Source organism: Heterocephalus glaber, unplaced genomic scaffold (genome assembly GCF_053883595.1).
Source record: "Heterocephalus glaber isolate CG9 unplaced genomic scaffold, H.glaber_assembly_v1.0 deba00001509, whole genome shotgun sequence".
Lineage (NCBI taxonomy): Eukaryota > Metazoa > Chordata > Mammalia > Rodentia > Bathyergidae > Heterocephalus > Heterocephalus glaber.
Window position 1 is genome coordinate 5,336,222 of NW_028258325.1, and position 15,566 is coordinate 5,351,787.

At 46.9% G+C, this 15,566-nt stretch overlaps 2 protein-coding genes across 2 annotated transcripts in view; one reads left to right on the plus strand and one right to left on the minus strand.

The window, feature by feature from the left end:
* The first annotated feature begins 238 nt into the window (after positions 1 to 238).
* On the plus strand, positions 239 to 3,100 carry Drd5 (dopamine receptor D5). Its single transcript, XM_004847511.3, has one exon. The coding sequence runs from the start codon at positions 254 to 256 to the stop codon at positions 1,649 to 1,651; it is 1,398 nt and encodes a 465-aa protein (XP_004847568.2). The 5' UTR covers positions 239 to 253; the 3' UTR covers positions 1,652 to 3,100.
* Positions 3,101 to 13,229: 10,129 nt separating this feature from the next.
* Slc2a9 (solute carrier family 2 member 9) overlaps positions 13,230 to 15,566 on the minus strand; it is a 205,138-nt gene continuing 202,801 nt past the window's right edge. The window contains exon 13 of the mRNA XM_087187348.1: positions 13,230 to 13,280. Coding sequence (XP_087043474.1) covers positions 13,245 to 13,280 — 36 coding nt within the window. The 3' untranslated portion in view covers positions 13,230 to 13,244. The remainder of the gene's footprint in view (positions 13,281 to 15,566) is intronic.

Below are 15,566 nucleotides of genomic sequence, written 5' to 3' on the forward strand. Positions count from 1 at the left end.
CTTCCCGCTCCGGCTGCGAACCAGACAGCCGCGGCTGCCGCCCGGGGACCCCACCGCTTCCTGCCGAGCCTGGAGAGGCTCACAGCAGCCACCATCTCGGCGCTCCGCGCAGCGCACGGTGAGCGCCCCTCGGGGCTCGGGGTTTCTTGCCGGAGGGTCCCGCGCACCCCTTGGGGTGCCCGATGGGGCCGCCCGGGGGGCGCAGGGCTGAAGTCGGAACCGCGCGCGTCCCGCCTCTGCCTCTGAGCCCAGCATGCTGCCGCCTGGGCGCAACGGCACCGCGCGCCCCCCGTGGTCCGGGCTGCGGGCGCAGGAGGGCGCCGTGGGGGATGCGGGGCCGGCGCAGGTGCTCACCGCTGGCCTCCTGACGCTGCTCATCGTGTGGACCCTGCTGGGCAACGTGCTGGTGTGCACGGCCATCGTGCGCAGCCGCCACCTGCGCGCCAAGACGACCAACGTCTTCATCGTGTCCCTGGCCTTGTCCGACCTCTTCGTGGCGCTGCTCGTCATGCCCTGGAAGGCGGTGGCCGAGGTGGCCGGCTACTGGCCCTTCGGGGCGTTCTGCGACATCTGGGTGGCCTTTGACATCATGTGTTCTACCGCCTCCATTCTGAACCTGTGCGTCATCAGCGTGGACCGCTACTGGGCCATCTCCAGGCCCTTCGGCTACGAGCGCGAGATGACCCAGCGCTTGGCCTTGGTCATGGTGGGCCTGGCCTGGACCCTGTCCGTCCTCATCTCCTTCATTCCCGTCCAGCTGAACTGGCACCGGGACGCGGCGGGCCCCGAGGGTGGGGTGGGCCTTCCCTCCGACCCGGCCAACCGGACGGCCTGGGAGGGCCCCAGGGAGCCCGCGGCGAGGGCAGCGAACTGTGACTCCAGCCTGAACCGGGCGTACGCCATCTCCTCCTCGCTCATCAGCTTCTACATCCCCGTGGCCATCATGATCGTGACCTACACGCGCATCTACCGCATCGCGCAGGTGCAGATCCGCAGGATCTCTTCCCTGGAGAGGGCCGCCCAGCACGCGCAGGGCTGCCGGAGCCGCGTGGGCAGCGAGCCCGACGCCAGCCTGCGCGCGTCCATGAGGAAGGAGACCAAAGTCCTCAAGACGCTGTCGGTGATCATGGGCGTCTTCGTGTGCTGCTGGCTGCCTTTCTTCGTCCTTAATTGCATGGTTCCATTCTGCCACGGAGCCCCCGAGGACCCGAAGCCCGGCTTCCCCTGCGTCAGCGAGACCACTTTTGACGTCTTTGTCTGGTTCGGCTGGACCAATTCCTCGCTCAACCCCATCATCTACGCCTTCAACGCTGACTTCCGGAAGGTGTTTGCCCAGCTGCTGGGGTGCAGCCACCTCTGCTGGCGCACCCGTGTGGAGACCGTGAACATCAGCAACGAGCTCATCTCCTACCACCAGGACACCGTCTTCCACAAGGAGGTCGCGGCCGCCTATGTCCACGTGATCCCCAATGCGGTGGCCCCCAGGGACAGGGAGCTGGAGGACGAGGAGGACCCTTTTCATCGAATGTCCCAGCTCTGCCAGGCGTCCCCAGACGGCGACCCTGCGGCTGACTCTGTGTGGGAGCTGGACTGCGACGGGGAGGTTTCCTTAGACAAAATAACGCCGCTAACCCCAAACGGAGTTCATTAAATCTCATAAGCCCTTGTGGATCTGCGTAAGCTCGTAGACATGTACAACCACACACACCCTCACAGACGCACGCACACACACACACACACACACACACACACACACACACACACACACACACACACTTCCAGCGCCTCGCAGCCTACCGGTGTTTCTGCTTCTCCGTGAAGTGGCTCGTGTGCTGGAGTCCGAACGCTCCCTGACCCTTCCTAGGGAAAGAATCGGCAGAGGCATTAGAATCAACTCACAAACACACAGCCCACTCGGCCTAGCAGAGACGGCCAGGTAGAGCAGAGAGGGCGGTGCTGGCCCTAAAAATACTCAGTCACTTCCCCTTTCGGACAGACGGCTGGTTCAGTGACTCATTTGCATTTGGGTTGATTTTTCAACAGCAGGTTCAGCGCCTGCCTGTGAAGGATGAGAGAGTACGTGCTCTCTCTTGCTACATGGTCCTGCGCTCTGCAGTTTCTGCTCTTCCTAGCTGAGGAATCCTTCCCGAGGGGGTCTGGTGTCAGGTTAACATAGCTTATGCAGATGGTGGGGCGATTGTCTTTGCTTTGCCGGGTGGGTTTCCGAGATCACTCCCGGAGAGAACATGAGTGCAGGCTCTAAAGCAGGGATGATGTTCCTTTATTTTCTTTTCAGGCAGTTTGGCCTTAAAGGAACACACAAGGGCTTGAAAAGCTTCCGTTTTCTTTGATTTCCTTTTGTTAGATCCATACATCTCCAGGGTGTATGGAAAGCTAGTTTTATGGTCTCGCCTGGCAATATGGACTGCTCCAGCCTGGAGTTCTTCTTTTTTCTCTCTTGGAAACTTCTTTTTTAAGATAATGTAAGACGTTCTTCAGACTCGTAGGCAGATGATGTCTGTTCACTGAAGAAATTATCTACAGTAACAGAATGATCTTTCCCCAGCTCAAATCTAGAATGTTGTGACCTGGCTTTTGTTACTGTGTTTTCTGAAGAGCTTTGACATGTGTGAGTCAATAAGCTTATAAAATGCAATCCTATTATCAAATAGGCATTTTTAGTTGCACACAATAGCAAATAGGGAAGAGCATTTTAATTGAAATGTAGAAGTCAGAAATGACATTTGGATGAACTAACAAATGGAAAATCTGTAGGTGGAGTTGCTCAACAAAAGATCCCCACAAACTCCAATCTGTTTTCCCTCTCAGCGATGAGCCTGGTGTAGTGTACTTTATCCCAAATGATTTCAGTTGAGAACATAGTACCATGAGAATTACGTGCAAAACCTATTAATGGAAGCAAATGAAATGTGAATCTGCAATTTCTTATACATCTTTGCTCTCTGAAAATGTCATATCAAGGACAGTTCAATCAATTGTCATCTCTTTAGGGATAATTTTATTGTCAGTCTTCTGTACAACTCTGTCTTGTTCACTGTAAATGTGTAATGCCTGGCACGTAATGCTTAATAAATATTTGTTGAATGAATAACTATTTTTGGAACAGTGAGACTGAAAGCAAATCCCATTTGGCATGTGAGTTTTCATATGTGATTTTGTCAAAGTAATTCTGGAATCTGAGATCTGTGGGAACTCATTGGCTTGTACTCCAGTATCTGAGTCCAGTTAGGACAACATTCAGTGGCGAGAAGTGTAACTGCTCTGGGATTCAGAGGCTGTGTGACCTGTTACCCTCTCTGGGTTTCACTTTCCGTCTGCGTTTGTAAACTGAGGGGCTTGTATGAGGTCACTGTTTACCCAGTTGTGCTGTGTGATGCCAACAGTAATGCTCAGGGCCTATGGTGAAACAAATTCAGCAAATCCAGGTTCAATGCCTGTTTTCTCTTCAGGGCTTCTTAGAGCTTTTCCTAAGGATCATGGATCCCCCCATGGAGAAGATTTCATTTCCCAACGTCTTTGGCCTTGTGAGTCCTCATTTGGTAGAATTCCTGTCACGCTTTCTCTGGAGCCCCCAGTTACAGGGGGTGTAGTTTGAGAAACTTGAATGTACAGTTATTTTATTCTAAAGAGCAAAATCTTTGTGGGGGGCAAGTATTGTTTTAGGCTCCAGTTTAAATAAGTACAACTATGTGGGGACTGTGGAATTTCCTTCTGTAAAATGTCACTCATTGTGTATTGTAATTATTACATCTCCTATGTGCTCAACACTGCCCCAGATGTGGGCCATTTCGTCACTCATCAACTTCTCTGCTGGACTGGAGCCCATTTCAGAGGGGGAGAGAAAAGCCAATAAAGGCTCCCCCTGGCTCCTGTGTTGTGCTGACTCCACTATAGTGATGTGGTTTGTAAGGTTGGTAAGGTCAGGTGGGGATATTGCTGGGATGCTCCCTAAAGGACAGCAGTAAAGGGATGAAGCTGCAGTTTTATTTAGGGTAGTCAGGGGAGGGCTCTCAGAAGAGGCAGAAGGAAGAAAGACCTTGCTGAAGCAAGGGCTGGAGCAATGGCAATATCAAAGGGGAGTGGTCCAGGCAGAGGCAAATGCAGGGGAGAAGCGTGGAAATGGGATAAGCTAAATACCTAGCCTGAGGTCAGGCTGCTCGTGAGTGCTGGAGCTTGCCTCCTGGGTCTTAATTGCTTTTTGGTGATAAGAGAAGCTGCTAGGATAGCTGTCCCAAGCCAGCAAATGCACTCGTGCTTGGGTCAGGATGTCAGGTTCTTTACTCCTTGTTAGCTAACTGGCTAATTGATCCATTCCTACATCCAGGATCCAGACCTGCACTGCGTACCTGGTCCATGCTTGGAGGGAAGGCAGTCCAGGGTCCTGGGCACAGTTGTCCATGGATTAAGCCATGGGTTACATGGATGGGCCATGTGCCTTCCTGGCTTCTTATTCGACCTTCACATTAACCTCACATATTATTATTTTCCCACCTTACGGAGGAGGACACTGAGGCACATGGAGGTTAAGTTTCTTGCCCACAGTCATATGGCAAACATCTGGCAGAGCCAGGGTTTACATTTACACTAAGGGTTCTCAACTGAAGGCAATTTTTCCCTTCATCCCTGGTGACATTTGGTCACATCTAGAAATATGTTTTGATTGTCACAATTGGGAGAGGGGTGCTCCTGAGATCTGGTGAGGCCGGGAATTCTTCTAAATATCCTGGGGCGCACAGAGGAGAATGACCCAGCCACAGATGCCTGGGTGCAGCTCTGACCCAGGCAGAGGGACTCCAGCTCCTAGCCGCCTGCCCACAAACCTGGGTGTTGGAGCTCCAATCCCAAGTTTTCATTTCAGCACCATCTTTTACTAGCTGTCTGCATCGGGCTCTACTCCGAGCTTTGGCTTCTCTATCTGAGCAGTGGGTACATGGACCCCACAGGTTGCATGCAACACAGAGGTTACATTTGGGTCCTTGTTTTCCCTCTTTTAGAGAACTCTGTGTCTTCGTATGTTTTATGAGGACTTTGAGGTCTCCAGCTAGGGTAGAACCTCATAGTCCCAGAGGCTAAGGGCCACAAGAGTTGGAGAGTTGAGCTCTGCTTGGTCATGCCCACCATTATCTTCCCAGTCCAGAAGAGTGTGTGGTGCACAGCAGGTGATTAGAAAGTGTTAATCATCTCCCCTACTAAATCTCAAGTCCTGGGACACTATAGTGAGTAACTCAGTGATTTGCATAGGGAGTTCCATCAGATATGGGCAGTGTCTTAGTTATTTTCTTGTTGCTGAGATTAACACCTAACACCCAAAGTTAAAGGAGGAAAGGTTTCTTTCGGCTCTCAGTTAGTAGAGTTTTCAGTCAGCTGGCTCCAAGGCAGGGCAGCATGGCAGAGGGGGATCACAGAGGAGAAACAGTCCATGGCAGGGTAGGCAGGAAGCAGCAGCAGCTGCCTCCCTTTCCCTTTTATCCCAGCCAGACTATAAGCCTTTTAGAGCCTGCCACCTACACACAGAGTGGGCCTTCGAATTACCCACACCCAGAACTATGCTAAACCAATTAGTGGAGTAGTCCAGCACCACACACCCTTAATCCCAATATCACACCCTTAATTTCAGCATCACACACCCTAGATCCACCCACCTCTGAAAAGCCCCTCCTATGACTGAATAAGGCTTTGGAGGTCATCTAGAATTCTACTTTTTTTTTTTTTTTGGTACCGGGGATCAAACTCAGGTCCTTGCACTTGTGCAGCAGGCAGTGAAACCACTAAGCTAAATCCCTGGCTGGGGGTCATCTAGATACAAGCCATACCAGGGTTCCCTTTCATCTAGAGAAGGGGCTGCTCTGGAGCTGATCAGACCCACAGGGCAGCAAGTTCCACAAGAAGGAAGAGCTTTCTCTGCAGAGCACATCTGAAGGCTATTTTACAACCAGTGAAGTACCTTTGTTGGAGTCCCTAGATGCTCCCAAATGCTGGGTGATGTCATCCAGCCTCTGCATTAATGAGATGAGACAGGTGAGGTGGGGAGTTCCCCAAGGTCACCTCACCAGGGACACCAGGCTGAATTTGAAGGTGACTTTCACTCCTGCAGCCTTTCCATTTCACTCATCTGACCCTAGTCTGGCTGCATGGCAACAAGAATGACTTGTCTCCTGCGTTAGAGAAGTTCCAAGGCCAGTTGGTGATATGGTAGATGGAAACTGAAAAAAATACTGTCCCTGAGGTAGCACAAGGGCTCCACAGACATTTTCACCCGGAGGAGGCCTCCTGGTGATACCACCAGCATGGTGGCTTCATGGTGGTTGGACTTGGACTTCAGGGCTTCAAAGTGTATATCCAGAGAGGGGTGAGGCAGGCGGATGGTGAACCTTCTCACATGTCTTGGCCTCATGGGCCACATTCAACCACTGGGAGAGAGTCACTAAGTCCAGGCCAGGGTCAGGGTGGGAGTGGACTTCATCTCCTAGGTCAAAGAACTAGCAGAAGAGATGCTTCACATTTTCTATGTTACAAAAAAATTCTAACATAATTTCATGTACAGAAAAGTAGCAAAAATAATAAAAACAATTCATAAATATTGTTTTCTCTGATTCATCAACAAATATTTTATTTTATTTATTTATTTTTGTATATCCTTTTATTGGTACATTTTAGGTGTACAACATAATGACATTCATCATTGGAGATATGCACCTTTACATACTCTCATGGTTCTTATTTTTCCCCCTTCCCCTACCCTCCCTTCAATCCCTCCATCCCTCCCTATTTACAAAGACTTGGTTTCCATTTTTTCATTTTCTCATATTAATTCCTTTCCCCTCTTTCCTTTCCCCTACCCCTCAACAAATATTTTATTATCCTGTTGCTTTGTTCTCCCTCTTTTTGGAGTTATCTAAGATGTGATGCCCATTTGGCATTGAATACTTCAGTGCATATTTCTTCACAACGAAGACTCCTCCCAGCTTATTCAGATGTCCTCTGTAACAAAACAACCCAAGATGCTGTTTTGCCTTGAAACCGACCTGTCTTTTTAGTCCCTCGAATCTGAAACAGTTCTTGCTTCTTTGCCTCTTATGGCATTGTCCTTCATGAATGGTACCTGGCCAGTCACCTGGTAAAGTCTTTCAGTGTGGTATGTCTGGTGTCTGCTCCTGATACATTGGGCAGAAACATCACAGAAGCAATCGCAAGTCCCCCTCCAGCATCCTAGCAGGCGGCATGTGCTGTCAATTAAGCCCATGACTAACATTGTTTGTGTTGCTTGATGGGTTACGGTGATGTCCATTATAAAATTTTCTTTTACCCTTAGCAGTGAATATCCTTCAGAGAGGTACTTTAAGACTATGAAAATATTCCATTAATGGTTAAACTTTCACCATATGTTTTAGCACCTATTAATTATCTTTATTTAATTATTATTGTAGCTGCCAAGGGTTTTAAAAAAATCCATTGTTTTTCTAAATTATACCTGGTTTTCTACTGAATGGAACAATATTTATTTATATTACTGTAGATTCTTAAGTTCCCGGTTTTTCCAATAGGCTATAACCCTCTGCTCTTCATATTTAGTATGATGTGTAAATTGCCTAGATTTGGCCAGTGAAGCCCTTAAAATTAGCTCATGTGTATTTTTGACATATATCAGTAGTTTTTGAGCAGTTTTCTACTTCTTGATGCAGGATATTGCAGACACATCTTCTATAGTCTCTGTTGAAGCCCTCGGTTCCACCATTTCTCCAAGGTGACTTGGTTTGTTTTGGCAAAGAGTGGTATTTATAAACCAAGATCTGGTCACACCCATCCATCCATAAGTATCATATATATATTTCTTTTTTTGTTTCTCTCCTTTTCTTTCTTTCTCTCTCTCTTTCTTCAGGTGTGGTACTGGGGATCAAACCCAGGGTGCTCTACTACTGAGCTACATCCCCAGTCCTTTTTATTTCTTATTTTAACGTAGGGTATCTCTAAGTTGCCCAAGTGGAATGCAAACTTGTGATCCTTGTGCCTCAGTCTCCCTCAGTGCTTGGCCCTATATATATTTCTGTGCTTAGCTTTGTACATTTATGAAATTTCACAAGGTGATTTCCATGCCTTGTAGACATATTTTGAAACCATCAGCCCTGGTTCAAATCTTGACTCTTGAACTTCTTAGTTCATAAGACTAGAAAGTCAAAGAGATCCCCCAACACATTAAATAGAGATATAAATTACTTAACTCACAATTTATTGCCAGTTTATCACCTGATGTGATGCACATGGAAGGTGTAACAGCGTGTGCCCCAGGAGGATTCAAAAACTGTTGGCTCTGTGATTGTCACGAGGACTGGAGACTCTAGGGTAGGACTTCTCTGTGCCCAGGCAGTGGTTCTGGCTCCAGCTTACAGGGGTCCTAGGGACAGGAGCTCAGAGACCAAGGGAGAGAGAGACTTGACAGCAAACCAGACTTGGCCACAAGGGGCAAAGGAAGAAAGAGAAGATGATGGCAAACCCGATCATGAGGAAATTATTGACAGATGGGAAGAGGAAAGAGGAGAATGTGTTTGAGCCCATGTGGATCCCCTGGGTATTTAGGCTGATTTGGAGGGAGGATTTGAAGGGACACAAGTACCCCACTCACAGTTGGGGGGCAGAGCCATTTTACTTCTACTGTAGCACTGTTAAAAGATGCCACTTTGATGCTCCAGGTATGGGACCTGGTGACACATAGTGTTCCATTCACAGGATATTCACTCCGTGCTGAATCCAGGGGAAAGAGAACATTATTTTCTGCTCCTGCTAAGACCATCCCAGCCCTCAGACTCTCAGTGAACCTAGAGGACCGGCCTCCCACCAGCAGTGACAGAACGAAGGTGACACCTAGCATTTGGCGAGCACATACTTTATTCAGTGTTTTATGTACAATCACAGTGATATTCTTGTGATGCAGGCACCATCATCCTCACCTGAAACAATAGGAAGGGAGGCTCAGAGACGTTTGACCATTTGGGTAAGGTCACACTTCCTGGGAGTCATGGTGGTGGGATGGAGTATCTCTCCCTGGAGGGTTTCTTGTTTGGTCCTTACAGAACTCCTTGGAGAGACCCAGGTAGAAGAGAACTCTTCCGTATGTGTTGTCTCATGGACCCTTTCCAGGCTGAACATCCTGAGGGTCTGACACCATATCTTGGCCTTTCTCCTGTGCTCTTCTGATGGCCTTTTAACAATGTTTGGACCTCAGTTGTCTGTATCAGGTGAGGTATGTTCCAAATGGAGGGTTCCCACCCCTCCATTCCCATGACAATTTCCAAATTGGAAAAGCATACCCACATTGGCTTGTGAGGGAGAGCAGAGGTGTCCCAGTTCACATGTCAACTTGTCTTCTTTGCTAGTGGCTGCCTGAGGTCTTATGATAAGAAGACTCCAAGACTGAATTCCAGCCAAGGGCAATGAGTGGCTGACTGATGAATATGGACATGCTGTGCGTGTATGTACGTGTTCTAAACAATTGCTGTTCTAGGTTGACCAGTGGTCCCTAACCCTGTGTGCCCTTTGGAACCACCTGAGGGTTACAATATTGATGTCTGGGCCCCAGTCCAATTCGGTTGAATCATAATTTCTGAGGGATGGCTCTAAGCTTTGATATTTCAAAATTGTGTTTGAGTGCAAACCTGCACCTGAGAAACACCACTGATCTACTCTTATCATTAGGCATGTTTCAAATTTATGAGCCTCAATCCATCTTGCTACCTGGAGTTGTGCTTTGGCTACAATAGGTAAGTGGGCTCTTATTAGCAATGACTATGCCTAGCCACGCTCTGGGTCTTTTGTTAGCTTGAATTATTCTTACACATCCTGCCACATAGTAGAATTTGAATAGCCTGCTGGTAGTTGATGATTTAAAACCACTTCAAACCTCACTGTAGATGTGGGCTAGGAAGTTTCCCTTGATGGAGAATCCCAGAGGTCTTTTACTGCAGAGGAAATAATTCAGTGTACCAAGCTGCAATAGCTTGCCTTCAATTCTCAGATTTCTCATTGGTAAAATGAGCATAAAAGAAGGGAAAGTAAAAATGATTAAGACGTGATATACGTATGTATTAATTCCCCAAGATGAGTGTAATCGTTATGTATTGCAAACACGTACTAATAAAAAGAATCTAAGAAGAAAAAGGTAAAATGGGAATGCAAAAACCCCGAGGGGTATATATAGTAAGTGCCTAATAAATATTTATTGGGTGAATGGATTGGTGAAACACAAAGTGAAAATCTGGGGAGAAAACAAGGATTTAGCAGTTGTTCTCTGCTGACCACACCATTGTGTGCTGGTTGGATGGGAGTGATGCATGTCTCTGGTTCCACAGGCTCCTGGCAGGATGGGAAGTGCACACTAGGAGCTGTGTATGAGGCATTGCTCCCAGGGAGACTTCAGAAGTCACTTTGTCCATCCCCTTCACTGTGGGATGTGCACAATGAAGCTAGCTAGAGAGGTTGAAGGATTACCCAGGTATCCCAGCAAGGCAGAGTGAGCTAGAACTGGGTCTCATGCCTCCTGGTTCATTGCTCCTTCTGTGACACAGCACATCCTTGGCAGGAGGTGGGGGGAGGGGGGCTCTCTGGGTCCTTGGGAATCATTTCCAAGGAGATCGTGAGCACAAACAGAGTTCATTCCTGATGGTTCCTTTCATACAAAAGATGCTGATGGCATTCATGCTGTTCTCCACAGCATCCCCTGTGCACATGGAACACTGCTTAGTTGTCTGTGGATGAGACACACATGTGCAAGGATTCGAGGACCCTGGTTTTCTTGACTGAAAAAAGTGTGGAGAATGATAATGTACAAGGAACAAATGGTAGCTGGTAGGGGCTAAAGCAGCATTTCAAAGGCCTGCTTTCTGTTTGTCTTTTGTATTTCACGAAAGGCAGCAGGCATTTCTGTGCAAAGTAGCAGGAAGCCAGTTTCAGAGAAGAGCTAAGGGGAGAAAAGGATTTTAAAAATGGACTGAAAACTAACCCAAGGCACCAGGCTTTATCACTGCGAGCTCTGCCTGTGGGGTGAGAAGCTGTTAAAGTGAAATCGGGAATTCAGGAAACTTTCTGTCCCTTCCACACATTCTGGTGAAATGACTTGGACATTTCAAGCAATGAAGAATGAACATGAGCCTGGGAAGCAAAGGGCTTTGGCTCAAGTCCAATCTTGTAATTCTAAGTAAATGACTGACCACCACTCTGTTGGTCCATTCATCTTTAATGATGAAAACTATCATGTTTACATCACAGGGTCACTATTGATGAAAGCACTCATTTACTAGCATTTACCAGCATCAGCCACACCAGATGCCATTAGGGTGCATGCAGAATGACCTCACTGGCCTTTCTAGCAGCCTTCTGAACAGTCCTGGTCAGGCCCACTGTACTACTAAGGATGCTGAGGCTCAGAGAGGTCCAGCTCCTTGCTCAAGGTCACATCGCTAAGATGCGACAAGGTGGAGATTCAGGTTTAAGTCTGTAGGATCAACACCATCCCACATAGTAAGGATCTGAGTTCAACAAATTGCAAAACAAATCAGAACAAAGCCCTCATACTCCAAAGATATATTGATCACCCTCTCTGTTTCTTGTTTTAGGGGCCCAGAATGAAAGATCAGTTAGCATCGTAGTCTTTACTTGCATGGATCCAATGCTGTGATCCGTGGCGGCCTCAGAGGCTGGGGTGGGGGGAGCCTGATGGTGGCGTTAGGGTGTCTGATGCTTTGGATTCAGATTTGGATGCCATTTAGGGAGCGCAGGGGCCATGCAGGTGGGGAAATGAGGTGGGGCCAGAACAGAGGCTTGGGCTTGGGTGGGGACCAACACCCCTGAAGATGACAGCCAGCACCGACTGCTTCATTCATGTCAAGTGCTGTGCCATTTGGTCCTCCCAGTGATGCTGCAATGCAGCTACTGTATTCCTGCTTCCCAATCACAGGGAAGGGAGCACTTTTTGGAGTCCTCTCAGGTTCCCTTATTGATGATTCATGGATTAATCTCACTCCCAAGTTCCCATTGTCTCCTCTGGTTTGAGTCACTCAGCCTAGTAAGAACTCTCAGGTGGCTTTATTTTGCTTCATATATCAGAAACTTTCTCCCCAGAGTTGGAAAGCATTTTTATGATGGCTGGATAGAAGGACTCTTAGGGAAATATTTTGCATACCAATGGGGAGGATGAAAACTTTAATTTTTCCCATCAACAAGACAACAAGGAAGGAGACAAAGAGGGTAGTGGATCCCTTGACTTGGTCTGAGTTTGAGCTTCCAGCCTCCAGTCCCATTTCCCTGCTAGATGGAGGGAATCTTCATGCTGTCTGCATAGGACCTGAGTTGAGGCCGAGAGCACCCCGAATAGAGGTCAGGATAATGTGCTTTACTGTGTGCTTGCTACAAGCAAATGCTCTATGCTAAACTTTTTTCTTTTGAATACCGGGGATCGAACAAAGGGCTCTTGTACTAAGGTATACCCTCAATCTTTTTTATTTTATATTTTTTTAAAATTTGAGACTAAATTGCTAAATGGCCCAAGCTGGGCTCAAATTTATAATCATCCCAGAGTGCTGGGATTTTAGGTGTGCACCACCATGCCTGGCTTGTGCTAAACATTTTATAAATAATAAGCCATTTAATATGCCCAATAAATCCAGTAGATAGGCACAAATAATTTTACCATTCTGTAAGGAATAAAAACAGAAGAATGAGAGATTCAGTGACTTGTCCGAGGTCACACAGTATATGTGGCAGATCTGAAATCCAGATCCACACAGTAGACTCCAGAACACACTCTTCCCAACAAACATTCTGCTGCTCATGGCCATGTGGCTCATGCTCCCTTAGGTCTGAGTTCTGGAGACCAGTGAGGAGTCTGCAAATGTCCATCCAGAAACATCAACCTCTTTTTCTTCTTGAGAAGCCCTCATGAACACCAACAACCATTTGAGGTTATTGAGAGCATTTTTCTCATCTTCCCACTATCATCCTAAAGTTCTCCAGACCAGTGCCAGCTCTCAGAGTTACGCCTTTCTTCAACAAGCTTGGTCCATAGTTCTAGTGATCTGAGGAGGCCTGGTTCATTCAGATGCAGGAGGCAAAGAGCAGCAACTTCAATGAGGTTGACCAGATGCCTCAGTGAAGTGTGTCACCCATAGGGTGAGAGTTGCATCCTCTGAGTTGGACCATCCATCTCCAACATCTGTCTCACCTGTTCTCCTGATTCAACAATCTTCTGACAAGGGATCAATGAGTTTATCCTGTGCATAAGAGGCAGACACATTTAGAAAAGGTGGTACTTGGACTTAAATTCTCACTAGTGTTACTGTAGGTGATGGGGTTCTAGATGGATTTCTAGTTCTTGTGTGCAATGATTAAAGACTTGGAAGTGGCATGTGATGGGAAGGGTAAGAACAGTGAAGTTTTAGTGATGTTTAATTAGGCGATGGTACACTCAGAGTGAGTGAACTCATTGTGGAAGAAAGGAAAAGAGCGTGAGCACTAAATGTGATTTAGGGATTTAAAATGTTATGCCAGGTCTAGGGCACATTCCTTTTGGTCTTCCAGAGCACAGTTGGCAATGTGATTGACAAGGTGCTGAGTGATGTCAACTGTGTCTGTTGCACATATCCCTTCCCATTATTCCCTCTGTTATAATTGGATGCTGTCCATGTGCATGAACCTTCAGTGAGCTCCAGGTGAAGTGAGATTACTGTAGGTGATGCAGGAGACTCTGGCTCGAATGGATATTATCTTTACCTTGGGTTGTAGGCCTTAAGACAAAGGTTGGGGCGTTGGCCTTGGGTTGTTGCCCAGGTTCAGGTGAGTGGAGGGGAGTGGTCCATCAGCCCCAATTATGAGTGTGTAAGTGATCAGTGGCAGCACTTTCCTCCACCTGTTCCATCCCAGTCATTTGTGTTTAGCTTTTGGGTGTTGTGGTTGGGGACAGGGCTCTGGGGTTGCAGAACTAGGCAGGTTGAAAATTGTGTATAGTCCGGGGGGAGGACAATTGAGTGATTCCAAAAACCGCAGGGCAAGGTTGGTGCCAGGAGAGGTAAGAAATTTGTGAGAAATAGTGCAGAGCTCAAGGAGAGTGAAACATCTTCTAGATGGAACATCAAGAAATGTTTTGTAGCTGAAGTGCCATTTAAACTAGGCCTGAAAGGGTTGCAGTAGGTGGACAGGTGAAAAGGGCTGGGGAAAAGCAATACAGGAAAGAGGAACAGCATGAACAATTGAGAAAAGGTGAATGAATGCTTTCCCTGTCATTGGAAAGTGAAGATGCTTCAACCCCAGAAACATTTTCACTGTAAGCGTCTCAGCATGGAGGATTCTTTCCCTGGGGAATATTTTCTAAAGCAAAATGCAGGGAGCCAATTAAAGGCATTGTTATGTTTTAGATCTAGATATCCCCCAAGAGCCTGAGGCACTCATGGGCAGGGCTTTTGGAAAGTGGTGGGATTATGGCGGTCCTACAGCAGCTGACCTGCTTAGGAGGTGGAGCCTGGCTGGAAGAGGCTGACGCTGGGGCGTGGCCAGGAAGAGTTTATCTCCCTGCCCAGCTTCTCCCTCTGCCTCCTGCTTTCTGTCCACCGTGCCCCTCTGCCATGCCACCTTGCCTTGGAGCTTGCAGACTGTGGACTACAATTTGAACCAGAATAAACTTTTTCTCCTTTTAAGTTTTGGGCATTAGGTATTTCATCTCAGAAATGAGGGAAGTAACTAAGATGATGTGCATTGATCATTTTTCTTTTCCACGCAGTTAAGGCATTCTCCAAGTTGCTCTTTTCTCTTTTGTCTCAGTAAATTAACTTTTATTGAATCAATTTTTTTCTTTTAAAATTTCATAAGTTTTTTTTCAGTATCTTGAACCCAAGAATACATTATTACCAAGGTATATTCCTAGCTCCTTTTAATTTTTATTTTGAGACAGGATCTTACTAAGTTGCTCAGGCTGCCTTTGGACTGGCAATCCTCTTGCTTCAGTTTCCCAAGTATCTGTAATTACAGAGATGTGTCACTAAGCCTGACTAAAATTTGATTTATTGATCATTTTCCCCTCCATGTAATATTTGATCAATATCTTTTGCCATCTTGTTTTGTGTTTGGGAGTAAGGGAGTTTTTTCTAGCAATTTTCCATTTAATTTAGTGATTATCAGTTTAATTTCTTATTGATGATTTGCATCAGCAGTCGTCTTTATGAGTCAGATTAAAACCCAATAGATTTATTTTTATAGCTGACTCATGAGAAATTTTTAATAAATCACAGACATTCAGGATTGGTCTATGGGTCCTGTAGTGGCCAGTTGCACTATAACTCAAATCTTTTATATATTGCCACCATGTTGAATATTGTGTGTTGTTTACGTTTGGCTGGAACTAAGAGAAACAACAGGATTAAAGTGGTGGGAGTAAAAAGCATAGGGTCAAAATGGTCTGATCAAAAAATGTGGGTCCTTATTTAAGCCTAAGTGGAGAGAGGGAGGTGCAGTGAGCGTGCAGGGGACTCACCATCCTTTCTCACCCCTTTCTAATAACAGCCCTG

Coding starts and splice junctions, on each gene's coding strand:
- Drd5 (XM_004847511.3), top strand. CDS start 254: ATGCTGCCGCCTGGGCGCAACGGCACCGCGCGCCCCCCGTGGTCCGGG.